General features: G+C 40.2%; 2 protein-coding genes and 1 long non-coding RNA gene across 3 annotated transcripts; 2 read left to right on the top strand and 1 right to left on the bottom strand.

Annotated features, from left to right (window-relative positions):
* Window positions 1-92: 92 nt before the first annotated feature.
* On the bottom strand, window positions 93-9,969 carry mkrn1 (makorin, ring finger protein, 1). The gene is given in 9 exon segments (XM_063905555.1): window positions 93-1,704; window positions 2,297-2,441; window positions 2,864-2,974; window positions 3,391-3,605; window positions 4,229-4,452; window positions 5,452-5,604; window positions 5,607-5,632; window positions 8,942-9,073; window positions 9,765-9,969. Coding segments are annotated over 9 exon segments (1,293 nt in total). The 5' UTR covers window positions 9,839-9,969; the 3' UTR covers window positions 93-1,491.
* A 3,620-nt stretch (window positions 9,970-13,589) lies between these two features.
* LOC134879190 (uncharacterized) lies at window positions 13,590-16,311 on the top strand. The gene is made up of 3 exons (XR_010167804.1): window positions 13,590-14,488; window positions 15,066-15,192; window positions 15,722-16,311. It is a non-coding gene; the product is annotated as an uncharacterized LOC134879190 (long non-coding RNA).
* Window positions 16,312-16,566: 255 nt separating this feature from the next.
* LOC134879188 (toll-like receptor 1) lies at window positions 16,567-20,014 on the top strand. The gene is made up of 2 exons (XM_063905550.1): window positions 16,567-16,661; window positions 16,753-20,014. Exons 1-2 carry the CDS (start codon window positions 16,648-16,650, stop codon window positions 19,214-19,216), a joined length of 2,478 nt encoding a protein of 825 aa, XP_063761620.1. The 5' UTR covers window positions 16,567-16,647; the 3' UTR covers window positions 19,217-20,014.
* Window positions 20,015-20,134: the final 120 nt, after the last annotated feature.

The following is a 20,134-nucleotide window of genomic DNA, read 5'->3' as shown; positions in this document are numbered from 1 at the left end:
AATTTGAGAACATTTTGCAGATATCTGAAGTCATTTTGAGTTGCACCACTCTAAGACAACAGACACTATATAAATGAGAGTCCACACAGTACTCAGATTGATAATAAACTTTAATTTCAAGTTAAGATGGATGGCTGTGGAACATAGAAAACACACATTTCAGTATAAACATATGCATTCCGATGGATTTTAACAGGTTGAGTCTGTGGATGAGTGTCTCCGCAATGAAGCATTACTCAGTGAAGCCAACAGAGAGCAGTGAACTACACTTTACACGTATCTGCAATGTAAGAGTTCAAAGTGTTGACTCTTTAGCCGGGTTCTTAGTAAGGCCTTACCATACATACAATGCCTCCTTGATGTTGATGTTGAGGATGGTGGAAGGGGAAAGATTTTAAATAAAGTTTTGTTTTTTTTACTGATGTATGAGCCAATTTAGAGTACAGATAGTTACATCTTCTCAGTTGGAAAAACAAAGTGTGCCTGTGTGTAAAGGGGGAGAAAAGAAGGTTGGGGTTCAGTTAGTAGGGTAACCACTAGCCCTGATCCAGGACAACACACAGCAGCTCATAAAAACGTCCCTGGGACTCAATTGTTGTTCAGTAGTGTAGCCCTTGTAGAGCTTCCAGCCAGCAGAGGTGCTAAGCAGCACTCTGGGGGTTCAAATGAGTGTCTTTAAGAATATAATATCAAATCCAATACAGGAAAACAACTTTTATGGGCTGGTCAGTCTCTGAAATGTCAGAGTTAACAAGATGGCGAATCAGGATCAGGGCAAGCAGTCAGCCTGCTGTAAACGGCCACAAACTTTACAAGAGTTTCCTTCTCGGGACTTAAACAGACAGTTCAATATTAATCTCAACGCCTCATGAAAGACTTTTTAACCCTGAAACACAGGGACACATTAAATACTGTTCAGTACAACATGAACATGAATTATGGTGAACATCAGCACAATATATCGGCTATCAGAAGCCTATATAAAGAAGAATAAGTTCCGGCCTTTGGAAAACCGTATTTAAAACCTTACAACATGCCCATCAGGATAACAGTAAATGGTGCCGAGTAAGTTCGAGTGCATCCTCAGAGTCCCCAGAAGAACATATTAACACCTGGGTAAACGAACAAGTCAAACCCACACCCACAAATAAACTTGACAATGTTTATTAGCAATATTTGAAGAAAGTTATAATTTCTGTTAAATCTTATATTGAGTTCTTTTTGTCGTTTTGTTTTTTTCCTTTTAACATGAACCATACAAGGTAGACCCACGAGGATAAAAAATGTTTAGCACGAGCGCACTGATTTTTTTTCTTTTTGTTTATTTTACAAGTTCAATTAATAATGGCCTGCTTAAAGGCACTGCCACAATACAAGGGACGGGTGGGGGAAAAGCTACTGTCTATCACTCGCACAAGACAGTCCATTCTAGGGTCTAGTATACATAGAGGGGGGTGGGGGAGGGTGGGGGAGGGTTGGTAGGCGGGGCTGCTATAGGTAAATCTCATAGAAATCGTCCAGCTCCTCGTGAAACAAGTCCCATTCATCCTCTGAGTCCGTCACCTCGTCGTCGGTTCCCGCGGCGAGCAGCATGAGGAGCATCTCGCTCAGCTCAAACGTCACCATCTCCTCGTCCTCGTTGTCGAACGAGTCGGTGCTTTCCCGCTCGTCAAAGATGTCCCACAGCCGTCTTCGCTGCGAGTTCTGGGAGGAGAAGGGAGAGGATTATTCTCAAGAGTAAAAAATACAATGCTCGCTTCCTTCATCAGGAAAAAAGTTTCACATTATGTAGAAATGCACGATTAAATTCAGTGTCACAATTTACTGCTTTTCTTCAGAGCGAAATTATTCATAAAATAAGTTAATTCCTTAGAGGTCTTTATTCAATTCTCTATTTTTATATTTCATCTGGTGCAGCAGAAAAAGGTTCTGTGGATAGGAGAGCATTCCAACAGACTGGGTTCGATTAAAGTCTGGTATCAAACAACATGTCCCTTTTTTATCATACATTTTGTAGAGCATGTTCCATTTCACTAACTTGTGACATTGGATTTGTACTTTATGATCAGGTGGTCCCTAGACTCAACACTCAAATAATTTACTTTATCTACTCCACAAAGAACCTTCAAAGCAAGGCCGTTTTCATTTCAGGGTTGATGGTCGCTCTGCATATCATTCACACATCCAGCAGAGAGTGCTAGAGCAGAGGAGGTGTTGCTTTCTTTGACAGTTTGATGTATTTCTGGTCTATTGCCTTTAAAATGGCCTTAACTGTTTTTAGTGTGTGAACCGTTACCCTGTTCCTGCTGCTGGAGCCCGTCTGTCTTCGCTGAGGTTGCGCTTCCTCCAGCCGCCCGTCGGGAAAGGCGTGTTTGTAGAAGCAATTGGAGCCGAAAGGACACGTTCCACGACCCTCGTCGAAGTATCGACACGGTTTACTCCTGGAGAGGAATAGGAGCAGAGAGTACAAACGGCAGGTTAGCTTGCATCAGAGATGGAGGTTTTCTATGTGGAGCTTTTTAAATAAACACCAAATGTTCCGCTTTGAACCCGAATCTGCCCACTCCCTGTTTTAGCTTCCCACCATCACCACCCACTCCTGCAGATTCAGCATCCCACTCCTCTGACGGTTTACTTCATATCCACCTGCAACAGCTTTCTATTCAAAAAATATGTCTTCTCCATCCTGCAGGGAAATAAAACGTTTTAAATCCTGTACTGAAGAACAAACACTTCTTCAGTTGTGGCCGTTAAGCCTTCAGGATGTTTCTCTGATGCGTTGTTTCCCACGGTAGATACAAAGCGTCAGTGCATCAGCGGTGGTGTTTTTGTGGTATGTGTGGTGAGGAAATGATGTGCGTACCCCATGCCGTCCTTATATTTCTGGATGAGTTTCTGCTTGTCTTCTTTTTCCTCCACCCAGTACTCGCTTGGGATGACAAAATTGGATGTGATTCGACACTCTGGGCAAGACCTGTGGGGAAAAAAAGTAGTAGAAGTTCAGTTAAGACGAGTCGTGCGGTCACCTGTGGCTTCCAGACCTGAGCATTTCAACATGGTAACCATCTTCAATTTACAATACACTGAATGCCTGCAAAGAGCTGCCAATATTTTCTTTATCAGGCAAAAAACATTCACGTAAACAGCGCAAGAGACGAGTTTGGCTTGAATATTAGTGAATCAATTTTAAAATCATGTTGCGAAATTCTTCTAAAAAGTCAGTGGTATTTTTTTTATCCTACAAACGCAAAGTCAAGAATAAATGCTTTGCTGATGAACAGATAGTCAACAATATCCTCACCTAGGGATAAAGATTTAGACTAATGTATCTTGTAGTTTGAGATCCTACAGTCGCTGCAAACCCCACTTTGCCGTGCGTACGTGACTCACTTGATGATTTTGCTCTCGAACTGCTTGGCACTCCTCCACTTGCGAATGCACTTTAGACAGTAGCAGTGGCAGCAGTTGGAGAGGATGCCGAAGCGGCGCTCGCTCGGGTTGGCCTTCTCGAACACCACCTCCATACACACGCCGCACATCATGTCTTTGCTGCGTTGGATGGCGAACGAAATCTCCATGTCTTTCTCATGGGCCTCGATGCACGCCTGTGGAAAAGGAACAGTTAAACCGACACACCGTGACCTTTTTCTACTTTCAACATCCAGCTGATAAAGCGCTCATGTTGTGTCTAATGTAAAAATCCTGTTCAGACAAGAGTAGCTTCAGAAATGACAGCACCTTCATTCATTATACATACTGCACAGAGGCAGTCGTGGTCCTGGTCAGGAAAAAAGTTGAATTGACTCAAGATTTGGTTCTGATCTAATGCTATTTTGTAAGTTGTAAAGGTTTAATAATTTCCTTTTGTCTTTGTTTTCTGTGTTTTGTCCCCCTCCGCTTGCTAGTGTTACAGATCTGCCCTCTTTAAGGTCGCAGCGTGGCAAATTACTCGGCAAAATACACATTAACTAAACCCTGACGATGTGAAATGTGTTATTAAATCATATCATCTTGTCTTCTTGTGACCAAAAAGCAGTGTACAGAATGTTTAGGTAACAGCTTCTCATGTTTTACTTGTGCTGACCTTTGCTTTCACATTTTTAACCAGATTGCTGTCTGCTGTTACCCATTTACTTTATAATCCCCTTATAATTGTTCCATTACAGCAGTGTATTCCAGGAAGTATTCTCCGTTGCTCCCCAGGTATGGTTATTTCTGTAACCTTTACCTTGGTGTGGTCTGAGCGCTGGGCGTTGTCGGTGGGGTGGAGCACCTGGAGGCCGCACATGTCACACACGTCGCCGTGGAGATACGCACAGTTGATTCCGTAGCGGCACTCTCCGACAGCCGCGTACGGACAGAGCTGCTTCCTCAGCGCTTTGTTGTCCTGCGACGCCTCCCGGTCTAACTCCTCGATGAGAGGGGTGGAGCTCTCTCCCTTCCCTGGCTCAGCTGTACGGGGGAAACATGATCACTGTCATTAAGCGCCACAGAGAAACAAAATAACTGAAGTTTATCAATGCATTCTGTTGCAGATGAGGCAAATCTGATCTGAAGACCTTCAGAAGGCTTCAGAATGTACATGTCCACGTGACAGTTTAATTGGGAGGCTAAATTAACCTAACCAAATAAATTAAAGCAAAAAAGGTATGAAATGTGATGGGCAAAAAGGATTAATACGAGACCCCATGAGGAGAATAACCAGGCTTTGATTCATTTAATTATTCCAGACACAAATGTACGTTTTTGTGGATACTCGTTGTTAAAAATTGTCTGGTATTTCATTTCCAGGCGTTCGGTACTTGCTGTAGGTCAAACGTGTTTCTTGTTTTAGAAGATGAATCAGTCAGAATCTCCAACAGGCGGCATAAGGTAGACATAACTGTTGATACAGCGTTAGCCTTGGCTTGAATTGATAGAGGGAAGAGATGTCTAATACGGCTGACAAACAACAGTGTGTGTCATCTCCAGAAGTCAAAACACTGGCATGATCTGTGCTGGTTAAAAAAATGGAGTGGAAGTTTAGTTTGGGACTACTATGCATTGAGAGCTAATGCGATAACGCTAATGGTGAACCTGATGACAAAAAAAACGCTATAAACCTGAATGTGCAAGGCGGGAAATATTTCAAACCTTACCAAGGATTTCACTTCAAGACGTCTCCAAGGATTTCAGAACACATCAGGTAGAGAGTGAGCTAGCTGGCTGGTTAGCAAGCTGGCAGGGTGTAATACACTGCTGTACGGAAAACCTAGCATATCGTTAGCGTATTGACGCCAGGCTGACCCTGTACCGTAAAGTTGATAGCGCTTTAGTCATTTCGATTTGAGCTGACCATCCTGGTAAAACTCAGCTAACTTGAGACCTAGAGCCAATGGGAAAGCATCAAATGTGACATATCACTTAACATCCAATCATAGGAGTTGGAAAAAGTGTGAGCTGGTCCCTCACCCCGTCCACAGTATGGTTGTCCTGGAACGAACTCAGCCGCGTTGACCCAGTCTTGTGCCCCTGAAGCAGGCGTTGGCCCACTGGGTTCTGGGTCTGATGAACCGGCAGGCGAGGCAGAGGGCAGCGGCAGCGTCTGTGTGGTTGGCAACTCTCGTTCTTTTCCGGTTTACAGTGTTCAAACCTGAGGAGGCAACACATGAGCACAGTTGTTACAGTACGATGATTGAATGTCCCACAGCAGTTATGCAGGGAAGTTGTAACCTAAGGGATGAACCCAAAAAAAAAGGAAGAGCTGTAAAAGAAACGGACAAACAGAAGTTGATAAGGACTCTACTGAACAGCTACCTACCAAAAAGGTGCAAACTTCTTCTTTTGATTAAGAGCTATTCCAAAGGCTATATTTGTTTGATTTTCCCAGCTGATAAAGTCCCTCACACATGAAAGGGATGAAACTGGCTTTGGACTTACTTGTAGTAACCATAATATGATGAAGTCAAAATAGCGCTCTTCTTTCCAGTTGTGTGTACATTTTATAGGGGTGTCACAATCCTTCATATCCACAGTCCTTTATTATTTCAGCATCGCAGAGTAGTCTTGATTTGATGGATTTAAAATGATTTATAAGTTACAAAGCTACATGGTATTAAGTGTGGAATAAATAAATAGATTTTTAGAAATTCTTATTGTCCAAAAAATACAATTATTTCCCTGTCCTCAAGTTTACCAGACTCCATTTACAACAAGAGTAGTTTAAACATTTCCTCACCGATCCTCGTGAAACAAAATGTATTCAAAGGAGACAGAAACAAAGGAGACTCTTAGTTCTCTCTTTGATTTGTTTTTCCATACTTCCAACAATCCTATCTCTGGATTAAAAGAGAGCCTGCATGAGTAACGGATAAAAAAGAGAGTATGGAACAGTCACAGTAACCAGTGTTCACTAACCCTGCTTTCTCAGCTGTTGAAAGGCATACTGTTGAACATTGTGAGCCAGGGACACAGCACTAAATATGGGCATTGTCCTTGTACAATGGGAATGTGTGGTGACTATAAACTAGAGGAGCAGAAAAAAAAACAAAAGGAAAACAAGGCACGTGTACTGGCACTGGGAAATTATTCCTATTTTTAGCAGGTTCTCACTTACTTAAAAAAAAACCTGGACATACGCACTAGATATGGTTTGAAAAAAAAGGGTATATTTGAGGATAACAGGTACCGTTCCATTTCCTTTCCATCCTGCAAGGCGCATTTGTTTGTGTCCTATTTGCTTACGGACACAGGATACTTATAAATGCAACTGATGTCCTGCTAACAGACGCAGCATAGATGTATAAACCAAAATGACAATGAATGGTACAGCCCTGATGTGAACAGACCCTCATCTGTCCACATGGACCTGTCTGTTCGGAGCGTCCTCAGTGTGGAAACAAAGCAAGTCAACTCCATAGCTACCATACAGCATGACTAACTGCCAGTGCACATGCAGCCGTACAAAAGGAGCACCTGGCCTATCTCTCCTTCAGCCTCCACCATCAGAACACACTGTGAACCAGTCTGTTCCCAGAGAGCCACTGGAGCACCCGGCGAGCGAGCGAGTAGGAGGAGGGGGGGGAGCTATGCATAAATACATGAGAGATGAGGGTGCTGCAGCAGAATGAACCTGAGGAACCCGGCAACAGGGTAGGGAGGGGGGGGGGATCAGGGAAACAGAGTGTTATGCAATTGCCATGCAGGCTGCAGTGCACTCTGTCTGGCCCTGGGGCTGCAGAAGAGAGAGAAGGAGAGGGGGAGAGGGAGGAAGACGCAGACAGAGTGAGAGAGTGAGACAGGGCCCATCACAATAGACACAGCCTGGGGAATTCAACCATAATAAACCCCCACAGTGACAGCCTCTCTCAGGCATTTTAATGCAGGGTGCACAGATATAATGAGGACACCCTCCTTACAAGGATGGAGGAATGTGACTTAACACAACAACAACAACAGCTCAGTGATTTATACACCTAACCAAAGGCTTCCTGCAGGCAGTCAGCAGACCATTCATGAAAAATAATCAAGTATGCAAGTAACTAACGTGCCTCTGCTGCTGTTGGGCTGGTCATCGGGTTCCTCTGTAACTATGGGGACAATCCTGAAACCAGACATGGAGCAGACACTGTCTGTACACGCTCGCCACTCACGTCTGAGTACATTCAAGCTTGGCAACAGGCATGGAGCCTAATCTGCTTCTCAAAGGACCATACCATTTCATGTGCGAGCCCGTCTACTATGAATAAATACTGCTCTCCATTTCAAAGCATGGCACGTTTTGTTAAAGAAGCAACTGGTTGACACTGGTTTCAGGCCAGTACCATAATCATGTAGCATCAATGGGGTTTTTCAAGATCTGAGATCCTTGATCAAAGCTAATTTTTTGGTCATTTAAAATCTTTTTTAAATGTGGAAATGAATTCCAACCGTATGAATTTTTTATACGTTTGAAAAGTATACAGCCCCGGAAAAAAGTAAGAGATCACTTCAGCATTATCATTTATAGGTATGTCTTTAAGTTACATTATTATTATTATTATTTTACTCTATAAACTACTGACAGTTGTTCTCTGTGTTGGAATTTAACAGACACTAGAATGGCTGCCATACATGTAGAGATAAAGATTTAAGAAAAATGTGGAGTGGTCTCTTAATCTTTCTCCGGAGCTGTATACAAAATACAATCATTTTTTAAAGATGGTCAGCACCAAGTAATGAAACAAGTGAAAATAAAGCCTTTGAATTTAAAAAGGGACCACCTGCTCAACAGGAGTGAAACACATTCACACACCAATTTGACATCCTGAGAAAACACTATTGTGACCATGACAACAATATTTGCAGATGTGATGATAGTTGATGGCAGAAGCCCAGAGGTTTGGTCCTTAATAAAACAGGAGCACCCCATTTATCATATTCACACTGATCTGATTTAACTTATATGCAGGATTCTTGAAAAAAACCAGCATTTTTTTCCCAAAAGAATATCCTAAATATAGTTAGCCGATGCATGTTCTATAATGGTTGTGCTTTATATCTCCAAAAAGTCATATGGTGAGAAACCCAGAATGAGGCTTATGCTGACAGGCATGTTGAACATACACCACAAAACCTGAAAAGCTGAGCAATGCTGAGATGCCGTGTTATTTCCTTGGACATACATGGAGCTGCCATAGACAAACAACATGTTGACATGTTAAAACAGTCTCAGGTGTCCAACCCACTAGAGGAGCAGGCAGCAACACTGAAAACCCCAGCCAGGATAGTTGCTGTGCTGTCATTTGGCTGAAAGCAAGGCCAGTTTTAGAAAGAAGGTTATACTGTATCTCATCTAACAACTGTCAGGAAGCACTTTTATAGGCAGAGGCAGCTGCCAGTTCAGGACAAACATGAACCTGCCTTTTAATTAAATCAGACTGAAGAGTTGCATTTACAACTTGGATTTCAGTTGTGTCCTTACCTGCAACGGTCCCCAAACACACAGTTTCCCTTCTGAAAGAACTTGCAAATCATGGCTTCTGGTTTGCTTTTGGTCAGGTCGTGGGAATATCGACAGTTCTCTCCTTCTTTGCAAAGACCATGCATGAAATACCTGAAAATACAAATTAGAGAGTTGTCTAGTTCATAAAACATGTCCAGGCCTACTGGAATTTGAACGGAAAGCACTAGTTCATGTTCACATCAGTACGTCAAAATGAAAGTTGCTAGCTAGGTTTAGAGAGCTGAACATGACATCGTCAATGTCGTCTTTCACTTTCACAATGGTAATGGTATACAGCCCATCTTAGCATGGTGACAACAATTGCTTGTGTTCATAACGTTAGGATATTATAATGTGGCGACTAGCAAGTGCGTTGGCTATTTAAAAGAGGTATGTTTAAAGTGACCCTACAAGTTAAACTCGCTGGTTAATCGAGTGTTAGTCACAGAGAAACGTTAACAAGTGACTGCGAACAACTGGCCGAAACGCTGAGGGATTTATCACTCTGTTGTGTAACAGTCGAGAGTCTAATATTATAATGTGGCATTAATGCTAGCCGAGTTGATCGTTGGAAATGTAGCTAGCCTGCTGGCTGCTTACCTAGAAACCCAACAGTCTGTGACCATAACACTGCGAACATATCAACACTAGTAGCTACAGCTAGTTAGCCAACAGCTGAGCCTGAGACGACGCTGTTGTCACTCGCTCGCGAGCCACCCTGTCAGCGCTAATTTAGCCTCAAACGAGAGACGACATGATGATCTTCGATATGTACATAGTCCCTTGTCTTGTCTTGTCTTACCTGCAGGTTACGTGTTTCGTCCAACCTCCTGTGCCTGGTGAAGCCGCCGTAGACGCTGCTGCTGCCTCCGCCATTGCTGTTTATGTTGAGGAGCTACAGCGGGATGTTCCGGACAGCTCCGCTCCAACCCGGCCGCTTTCGCATAAGTACGATTCAAGCCGGAGATTACCGAACCCCCAGAGCCAATTACGAACGGTACCATAGCAGAGTTTCTGTCCACTATGGGGCACCAATGTCACTGTTGTCTTTAGTTTACATAATCTCAAAAATGTTTTAAAAGAGCAGAGGAGGGAGAAGTACTCATATGTTGTACTGAAGTAAAACTGAGTGTACAAGTAAAAGTCCTGCACTGCAAATGTTACTCAAATGAAAGTAAAAAAAACATCTACCTATATATAAGTATCAAACCTACAAACACACATACATATTTACCCATTTAAGAATAATATATTATATGTTTTGATTATAATTATTGATGCATTAATGTCTTTATCAAAGCTGTAAAGGTGCTGCTAGTTTCTATTTCTTTGAATGCTGAAGGGTAGCTTGTGAATGTTACTCCAGGTGTAACCTCCAAGTGTAAAGTCTAATTTAAGTGTTGTTTATATTTCAACTCATTAATCCAAATCTATAGTAATCTGAAGTAACTAAAGACATTAAGTACATGCAATTTTATGCGAACCTTAACGTATTTTCAACCTTCATTTTACCTTTGAATTGAAGGCTGTTTCTTTATTCTAACTTACTGATTGGGCCAGAGAAATGCAGAAAGTTATAATAAACAAAGAATTATGTGTGTTTCCCTTCTTAATGTATAACTCGGAAACACTCTATAAAACCCTGTGAAATACATTATCAGTCATTTCCTTTTCTTTACTTCCTCTTTATTGACCTTCAGTTGAGGGGTTGATTATTGTTTTGTTCCTTACCACACTTTTTAACAGGATTTCTGTAGTGTAAAAATAATCCATCAGTCCTGCATTCATATGTTTTCTTTATTCAAAGTAAATATCATCGATTTAAAATATATAAGGTAAAAGTACTCATTATGCAAAATTGACCCTCTTATAATTATGATCTTTTAATGTTGCATCATTATTATTATCCTTATTTGTGTCACCCATAGTACAGCCTGCAAAGACGGGGCTAATTTCAATTACTTTGTGTATTGCCAATTAGGTCCTGAACAACAAATCTTAATTTATGAGTTCATTTTTTAATTTCTATTCATAATATCACCATGCCAAAATAAAACCTCAAACTTAAACTTAAGTGAGCATGAGCTTAGTTACTTTCCGCCACCGATTAAAAAAACATTTAGATTTAATTGCATTAGTTTTAGCTGGGTGTATTGACAAAGAAATATAAGTGTAACTTTTCCTACACATTTCTAGTCACCATTTCCAGTGGGAATTTGCCCAGAGGGATTTTTAAGCCACATGCCCACAGTGTGATGATATGTTGCTGGGATCCCAAGAGTCAATAGACTGTAAACATCCATCAGCCCATAAAGTACAGGACTAATAAGTAAAAGCAGAGCAAACAGAACAGGTAGGGGTGTTCTGCCTTTGTCTCGGCGTCCTATATCATTTCAATGGTGCTGTTTGAAAGTGTAAGACCATTCATTTTATCACAGCCGTGTGTTTTGGTGCACGACACCACAACACTGGGACTGACATTGTTCAGAGTCTCAGCACCTGAGCAGACATCCTGTGCTCTGTGTTGGTCTCTATGGGAACAAAATATCAGTAATGTCAATGGACAATGGTAAACATTTTGGGTCTTTTTGATCACGAGTCCTCACTGGAGAATATGTGTGATCACACTGAAGTTACATCATCGTTCTCTATCAACTGGCTAATCTGTTTGAGAGCTGCCTCTGTGAAAATATGAGTAAGCTCAGGAGTGGTTTATTGACAGACAATAGACAGAGGATAGACATTTTTTCCAAGGTTACTATGTGAGAGACAACAAACACTACAGGCAATATACATCATTTTTCATCATCCACTTTTAGGTGTTTATTTTACAATTAACTTTTGGCTTTTCACTAAAACCAAGAAAAATCCTTAAAAATGGTCTTCGGTATGTTTCATAGTGAAATGTAATACTCTACTTTAAAGAAATCCCCCTATATTCACCTTTAGGACTCCCCTTAAACGCACAAAAAATGACCATTTGAACAAGAAATTCCTGTTTTTTTTATTTTATTTTGTCAAACTAGCAGTAAAACATTTTATAAATTAAAATAAAAAGCCAAAGATTGCAGAGGCAAGTTAATTATCCTTATAAAGTGCATTTCATTAAACTAAATGTGCATTAACAAACAGCCGTCGACCCCAAGACAGTAGGAACCCTTCTCCAGCTGATACATGACGACACCTCGTTATGAGAGAGCATTAAAGCCTGGTTAAGATTAATGCACGAAGCCGTTTCTCAGTTCAGGATGTTTAACACGTGTCCTTATAAACATCCTGCACATTTTATTAGTTAACTTTATAAGCTATTTACTGCTTATGAATGTTAGTTTCCTTCCTCTTGTCAAGCAGGAGCTATTTAAAAGCAGAATTGACCCATGGTAAGTGCATGACCTTTTGAACTACCATATTCAAAAAAGAAGAACCTAATCGTACATTAACTTTTATTTACGGAAAACTTATTTACTTAGCTTTAAACAGAAATTTAAAAAAGCGTCCTTTTCTTTTGTGTGTTCATCTATGTCGACATCTGTTTCCTCTTTCCGTACCAACCATGGCTATGTTTAGAATTTAGGTTAGATCATGTAAGGACATGCATAACAGGAGATTATGGTTTGGTGGCCAGACTCTGCTGTGCTGTTAAACTTTAAATAGGCCTTAAATTTGAAAGAAATTCAATAACAATATGGGCCTCACTTCTTTAAAGGCTGCTTGTCACACTGAACCAAACACATAAGAAAACATACATAAACGAGGTCTTCCTGATGCCATTTCAATAATGTACCAATCTGTGAAATACCTATTTACCAAACCCTGACTTATGGTTACAGTTTGTAAGAAACCAATGTGACTGCTGGAGCGTGCAATAGAGTGTTGCAGGAATGAGTGTGAAACTCTCAAATGTGTTTGCATTTTAGCATTTCAGGGTTCCCTTATCTCAAAAACAACGGTCTTTTGAACGAGGTTTTGTTTGATGCCTCATATAAGATCTGTGGCTAATACTGTACAAGCTTATGAAATGTTCACATGTTGTTGTTGTATGACATAAAATGCATAAGTGAACTCCCACTGGTAAATGTGTAAAGCTTTACTATGGGGCTAAATAAGAATACTAAACACCATCTTGCTGAAAATAAGCTAATAAATCAGAAATACTTTATTTATCCCAAATTGGGAATTTTTTATTTATTTACTAGGAATCGAATCAAGCCCTAATGCTTGTGTATTTATCAGAATCAGAAATACTTTATGTATCCAAAATTGGGAAATAAAGTATTTCTGATTCTGATAAATACACGAGCATTAGGGCTTGATTCGATTCCAATAGATTTAAAGGGTGTCATGGGTAATATTCCAGGTGCTTCAGGGGATTCCAGGACCCTTGAGGAAAGGAAGTGCTTAAGAAAGTTCCTCAAGATGATTCAGAGAATTCTAGCGTCTGTCAGGGATTCCTACGATGCTGGACAGGATTGGTCTAGTGCTCATAAGGATTTCAACAGAATGTTTGACCCTTTTGAAAGAATCTTCTAATTGTTTTTTGAAAATTGGATAATTAAAACCCTTCAATTTTTTTTGTTAAACTATGGGACACATGGCCCATCTTTACACCGTTTTTTGTAATTTGTCCAATACAAGGTGTTTGGAAATAAATGGTTTACTCTTTGATAAAGTGTTTTATTTTAAAGACAAATGTTGATCTCAAAAGTACAATATTTCTTGACTGAAATGTGGTGGAGAAAAAGTATAAAGTACCATTTGAAATACAGCAAAGGACAATAAATGCAGAATTCAGATATGCCTAAAATCCCTACACAATGCATGTATTAGTTCTGAAGGTGTCAAATATGACAACTCATTAAAGAACATGAATCAAAGCCCTGTTATCCATCATTAAAATCTGATGCCTAACAGTTTTGCCATATTACAGTTCTACTCGGAATGAGCAAAAGTGCTGCAGGCAGCTCACTTATTTGGTGACATGACATCCACATCACATGAGCAGCAGTTCCTCCAGTTACCAAGGACTCAGTATCAATATACCTGGTTGTCATATTCTTGGATGAATCATTACGTTCTGTAACAAGGGACATGTGTCCCCTTGGAAATAGGGTAACATAAGGACACAGCAGGGTGTGGCAGAGGCGGAGTTTTGAATGGGAAATATAAATGTGGCCTCAATGCTGCTGAATATAGCTTGGAAATTTTCCAATGGATTTCCATTTCTGAAAAATGAAATACTTTTTTATCTTCCACATGGCTTGCCTGCATATTCCATCTGCAGAGTCAGGTGTGAGGCTGAGAACAGGAATGCAAAGAGATTCTGGGTGGGGCAGCCCCCCTCATCTTGTTCCTCTGACTGATGAAACTAAGGGAGAAATGTCAACAAAGAATGAGTTTTCTTTTGATAGTGGAGCCACACAGGGGACAGATAAGAGCTCCTCGCAGGGAGGTTTTGGAGGATTCTCCAGGAGAAAGAATGGCAAGAGGCGCCGTGTGAGGCCTTTTGGACGGTTTAACTCAGATACGGTGAGTGCTGAATCTGTTTAATGATTACAATAACTTTTTAAAAGCTCAGTAATTTAGTCTTTATTGGAAAAACAAACGCAGGGGGGAAGGTAACATTAAAGGCTCAGTTTAACCTCCTTGCCAGAGAGCTAATCATCCATTCTATGTCAATGGCGAACATTTGGAGGTGCCAAAGACTTCGCTAAGTTTAGGCTAAGAGATATTTAACTCCAAGTGTGTTTTTAACTTTGACCATGCTGACATCCAACGCAACAATCTGCTTCAAAACAATACTATTAAAGTATTTGTCTGTGCCAAATCTGATCTCCATAAATCAATTTGTGCCACAATCAAAATTATTTTGAGTGTCTCATACTGTTGATCTTAAGTTTTTTCTCATATATGACACTCCACCCAAAGACTTGACATATTAGTTTGTAAACGTCCTATGTCAGAGATTGACAGCAGGCTATGAACTTGCACTGACCTGACCTACTAGTAGCATTTATTATTTGATCTTCCCCATTAAGCTACTGCTCTTCTTCTTTTCCTGGCAGTATTATATGATGATTCAAATCATACACATTTTTTTTTACAGCATGGCTGCAGTGGAATCCAGGCTCGGAGTTGCAGCGGTTTTTCAGAGTGTTCAGGGTGCTTGGGTCTGTACACATGTAACCTTACCCTGGGGGGGTGCCAGCTGAAGGGCCTGTCACAGCAGACAGGTACTGTCCCTGAGGCCCCCTTGATCACTTAAGCCAATTTACAACATAGGTGTAAAGGAAAACCTTTGTTTCTGGAAATTATTTACTACTGCCCACCAATGAGCAGTGCTTGCTATGGTGATCTATGCTATGCAGCCAAAAAGAAAACTGATTACACTTTCTCCACTATCTGTCAGTCACATTTGTCAGTTATGAGTTTATTTTTTAACTGCATTTTGAGTTAAAATATTTTACACAAGCCTGATCTTATGAAATATTTGAACTTACATCTTAAATGCCATCATTTTCTTAGTGCAAATGCAATAAAATACTGCGTGGTGCACTATCATTTACCTTACAGTAAGTCACTTGTGGTAATCAAACTCCTACCTGAACTGGCCTCAAATAAAACACTTTATGTGGTATTGTTGCAAATATAAATGATGTAAGACTGGGAATGGACGGGATTGTGTAAAGTCTGAAATCACAAACTGAAATCAAACAAAGAAATCAAATTATTGTTTTTCTGAAGGTGTCTTTTTCTTTGCAGAGAAATTCCTCCAAACCCTGAGAGATTTCTGATCACCACACCGCAACATGAGAAACATTGTGAGACGTGCCTTTACAGTGTGGTAGTTGTAATAATTGAAACAGGATCTCATAGTCAGTTAACCTGCGTGTCTTACATAAAATGTAACTGTATGTCAGAACAAAAGATTGTATGTCATTTGATAGGGATTATAAAATCAATTCATGGATTAATTATGAATATTTGACAGTCCATTTTTGTTTTTACTTTTAGTTACGTTTATCTGTATATTCATTTCTATTTAAATCATTTTCATTATCAGTCATAAAAAGAAAATTGTTGTTATGAGTTTTGACCTCGTAAAGCATCATGATTGTGTGCTTATAATAGAAAATGATTGGAAAAACTTTAGAATTTAAACTCACCTGTAATAGAAAATCCTATCTAAACTTACATTGTATCACATTCTCATTACTAACCAACACTAAATACTTACATGTGTATAACAAAATGGATGTATGACCTTATGAAATCTAAAATGTCTTTGCTGCTTTCTCATTGTTTTTGTTTGGGTTAAACACAAATAAGGTCGATTAAATAAATACATGATTGTCAAGGCTTTCAAGTTTGTTTGTCTAAAGCAGATGTCTTTCAGTTATTGTCTCCTGTTACAAAACAAATACCCTGGTGATAACACACTGGCTAGTAATTTATATCGTTATTAGTTATATTTTCATTTGACTTGGTTTTAATCCTTAATCAAATTGCACAATTTACCGTTTTAAAAGGGAAATAATTACTGAGCAGAGATGAATTTTTAAAAACAGGAACAGAGACTTAGCGGTTGATAGATAGCTCTTCAGATTACACTGAATACAAGTCAGAGCTCAAAACAGTGCAGACACCAGATCCCGACACTCAGACTGTTGGACGCTCTCTCTGAAGCTATGTCCCAACAAAGGTAATTCTGTTTTTACTCTCGTTTAGTTTCTAAATTCTTTGTCAATGTATTTAATTTCAGTCATTTATTGAATTGATTTTGATGTTTTCAGGACAAACGTAGCTTTTCTGATTGGGACCATTGCCATCCTGTCCCTGATTAACACTGACTGTGTGGCTGTAAAAGAAGATGAAGAGGAATTTATACTGTGTGTCACGTCGAGGAGAAGAATGCAAGACCACTCGTATCAAAACCTGACGAATGTTCCCTCAAATCTACCCAATGACACGCAGTATCTGGACATTTCTCACAACTCTATCCAACGACTGAACGGAGCTTCCTTTTCTGGCTTGTCCCACCTCTGTTGTCTGAAGGTAACTCACTGTGGCCTGCAGGATATTTCTCCCAGTGTGTTCAGACACACACCAGCACTCAAAGTTCTCAATATATCTTTCAATGACTTACCTATTGTCCCTGACATTTCATTGAAACAGCTGAAAATCCTCGATTTGGCTTACAATCTGTACAACAGCTATCGAATTCCAGCATCATTTCAGAACCTTGCAAACCTGGATGTGCTGTCGTTAGGTAGTCCAGCTGCTCTGTCAGTCAACTACAATGACTTTGATCCATTGTCCAACGTTCCTCTGCATCACCTGGTGTTGGGAGCAGGAATCCGCTGGCAAAAGTATGATTCTGGTGCCCTCGCAAAACTGAAGTCTCTTAAAACTCTTTCAGTTTTTGCAACTTTTTGTGGGGAGGTCCGTATGTTTGAAAAACTCCTCGCCGATGTAAATGTGACGGGAGCTAAATTCTTGAAATTCATCACTCTATTTCCAGACGACTGCAACGTGACCGGTAACTTTTTTGAGAACCTGAAAACAATGCCACTTGTACATAATGTCACCATAGAAAACACGTGGATAAACAGTTCATTTATGGAGGTCTTATTGAAGAATGTGTGGTTTTCCAGCCTTTATGACCTCTCATTTGTCAACATAACTTATAATGAAGACACTCCAGATGGGTTTCAGTTTCACACCATTAATCACTCGGTCAATCTCGGTTCCATTACCTTCAACAGTGTGAAGCATTACCAATACAAATACCCCACAATCAACATGAGCATAGACGCTATGTCAAATCTGAACTATTTCAAGTTCTCTGGGACCGGAATGAACATTTTACCCTGCAAACTCTTATCCGTCCTGCCATCACTGGAGACACTTGATCTGTCGGATAACCTTTTAAAGGATAATGGCTTCTGGTGGTATCAGTGCTCATACACCTCAGTCTTCCCCAAACTCAGGAGACTGTATTTAAGCAAGAACCGCTTCAGCAGTCTTTCCTTTATCTCTGATAGGACAAATCAGATGAAGACATTAGAGTCTCTGGACCTGAGTTTCAACTCCATCTCCTTGGATGGGGAATGCTCTTGGCCTGCTCAGCTGACTGAGCTTAGCCTTGCAAACAATAACCTGGGCAACAGCGTCTTTAATTACCTGTCGGTAAACTTTGAGAGGATTGACTTGTCAAAGACGGGAATAATATCCATAACACAAAAGGATCTGTCTCGTTTTCCCAAGCTGACACACCTCCAACTCAGCTCCAACAGCATCCAGGTTATCCCTGCAGATCTCAGCGCTCCATTTCTGCTCAGTCTCCACGTAGACCAGAATGCAATCACATCAATTTCCAAGTTGGCAGGACTTTCCAAGCTTCAAATCCTCAAAGCTGGAAACAATCCATTTGTCTGCTCTTGTGACTCCTATTGGTTCGCCAGTGTTCTCAACAAGTCTTTGCTCCCGGACTGGCCCTTAGATTATACATGCAGCACCCCGCCATCTTTTGCAGGCGTATCCCTCTCTGAGTACAAAACTAGCGAGCTGTCATGTGATATGTGGCTTCAAGCTGTGGTTGCTATTCCTTTAATAATAATCATATCTGCAGCCATAGGTCTGGTTTTCTATAAATGTGATGGAGTTTGGTATACAAAGATGTTATGGGTCTGGATCAGGGTGCAGAGGAGAGGCAAGAAATCCTCCAACATGTTAAAGAATGTATCATTCTGTTATCATGCGTTTATCTCCTACAGTCACCAGGACTCGGGCTGGGTGGACAGCCGGCTGGTGCCCTCTCTGGAAGGTGCCGGTTTGTCACTCTGCGTTCATGAGCGAGACTTTGTCCCTGGTGTTTGGATCATAGACAACATAATCAACTGTGTGGAGTCTAGCTACAAGACGCTGTTTATCCTCTCCAAACATTTTGTCCAAAGTGAATGGTGCAACTACGAGCTGTTCTTTGCCCAGCACAGAGCCGTTAACATACAGCAGGACTCTTTAGTGTTCATTCTACTGGAGCCCATTCCAACTGACTCCCTGCCCAAGAAGTTCTTGAGACTTAGAAGTTTACTGAGGCAGCAGACATACCTCGAGTGGACGAATGACGAACGGAAGCAGCAGGTTTTCTGGGCAAGTCTTAAATCGATGCTCCATGTTGCAGACAAATCCATGGTTCTGAAGGATGTGGCTTTGGCCATTGCTGATACAGCACCTTTAGTAACAGACCAAATGTAGAAAAATACCAACTTGTACAGCAAAACAGTTTTTCCTCAAATGTTTTTTTTTTTGTTCATAATAGAGATTTCTTCCTCCAAATCTGAGTGTCAGTTCAGCTAATGCTATTGCTAACACATGGCTTCAGAAGTCAAGTTGGGCAAATCAGGTTAGTATTTTACAGAGAGTATTTTAGCATGAAATTGCTTCCACAGTCACACACAGAAGGAATATAATACTGATAAGACTAACTTTGGGAAGTACCTTCCCTTATAAATGAAAAAAGCTAATGCTAATAACACCATCTGCCACTTATACAAAATCGGAGAAATCTATAATGTGTTTTTATAAGTCAAAATTACAGTTCGATTATTACAAAAATCAAGCCTAATTAGAGGTGTCATACAACTTAACAATAAAATAAGAAGTCTAAAAAGATACAGCAACTAGAACATATTTTGTGTCATTTTATGTCAGCTATGCAATGTGTTTCCCAGCAGAGAATATGTATTTGTGTTCTGCTCTGTGGCCTAATGTTTGTGTCATCTGTTGAAAGCCTCTTTATTAATCAAATGTCTCCATCTACTGTTTGTAATGACTCTTTACACCAGAATGTATACAGAAATGCATCATGAGACTTTGTTACACTGTAATTCAATATTTCTACAAAATTCAAACATTGAACTTGATTGTCATGTACACTTTGTGTAATGTGTACAGAGGATGGATTATCCTTGTGTATTTGTAAATATGTAAAGGTGGTGAATCCCATTTCTGTCAGCTTTATATAATGCATAAAAGGTTTATTTGTGGTGTTTATGATTATGTCTCGTTTATTAATGAATCATTTATTGAAAATGTTTAAATCACTTACAAGTCATGTTTAATAACTTTTTTAAAATCCCTTTGGCTGGTGCTGCCCTTAAATAAATAAACACA

Source organism: Eleginops maclovinus, chromosome 17 (genome assembly GCF_036324505.1).
Source record: "Eleginops maclovinus isolate JMC-PN-2008 ecotype Puerto Natales chromosome 17, JC_Emac_rtc_rv5, whole genome shotgun sequence".
NCBI lineage: Eukaryota > Metazoa > Chordata > Actinopteri > Perciformes > Eleginopidae > Eleginops > Eleginops maclovinus.
Note: the sequence above shows the minus strand (reverse complement) of the source record. Positions and strands in the feature narration are given on the sequence as shown.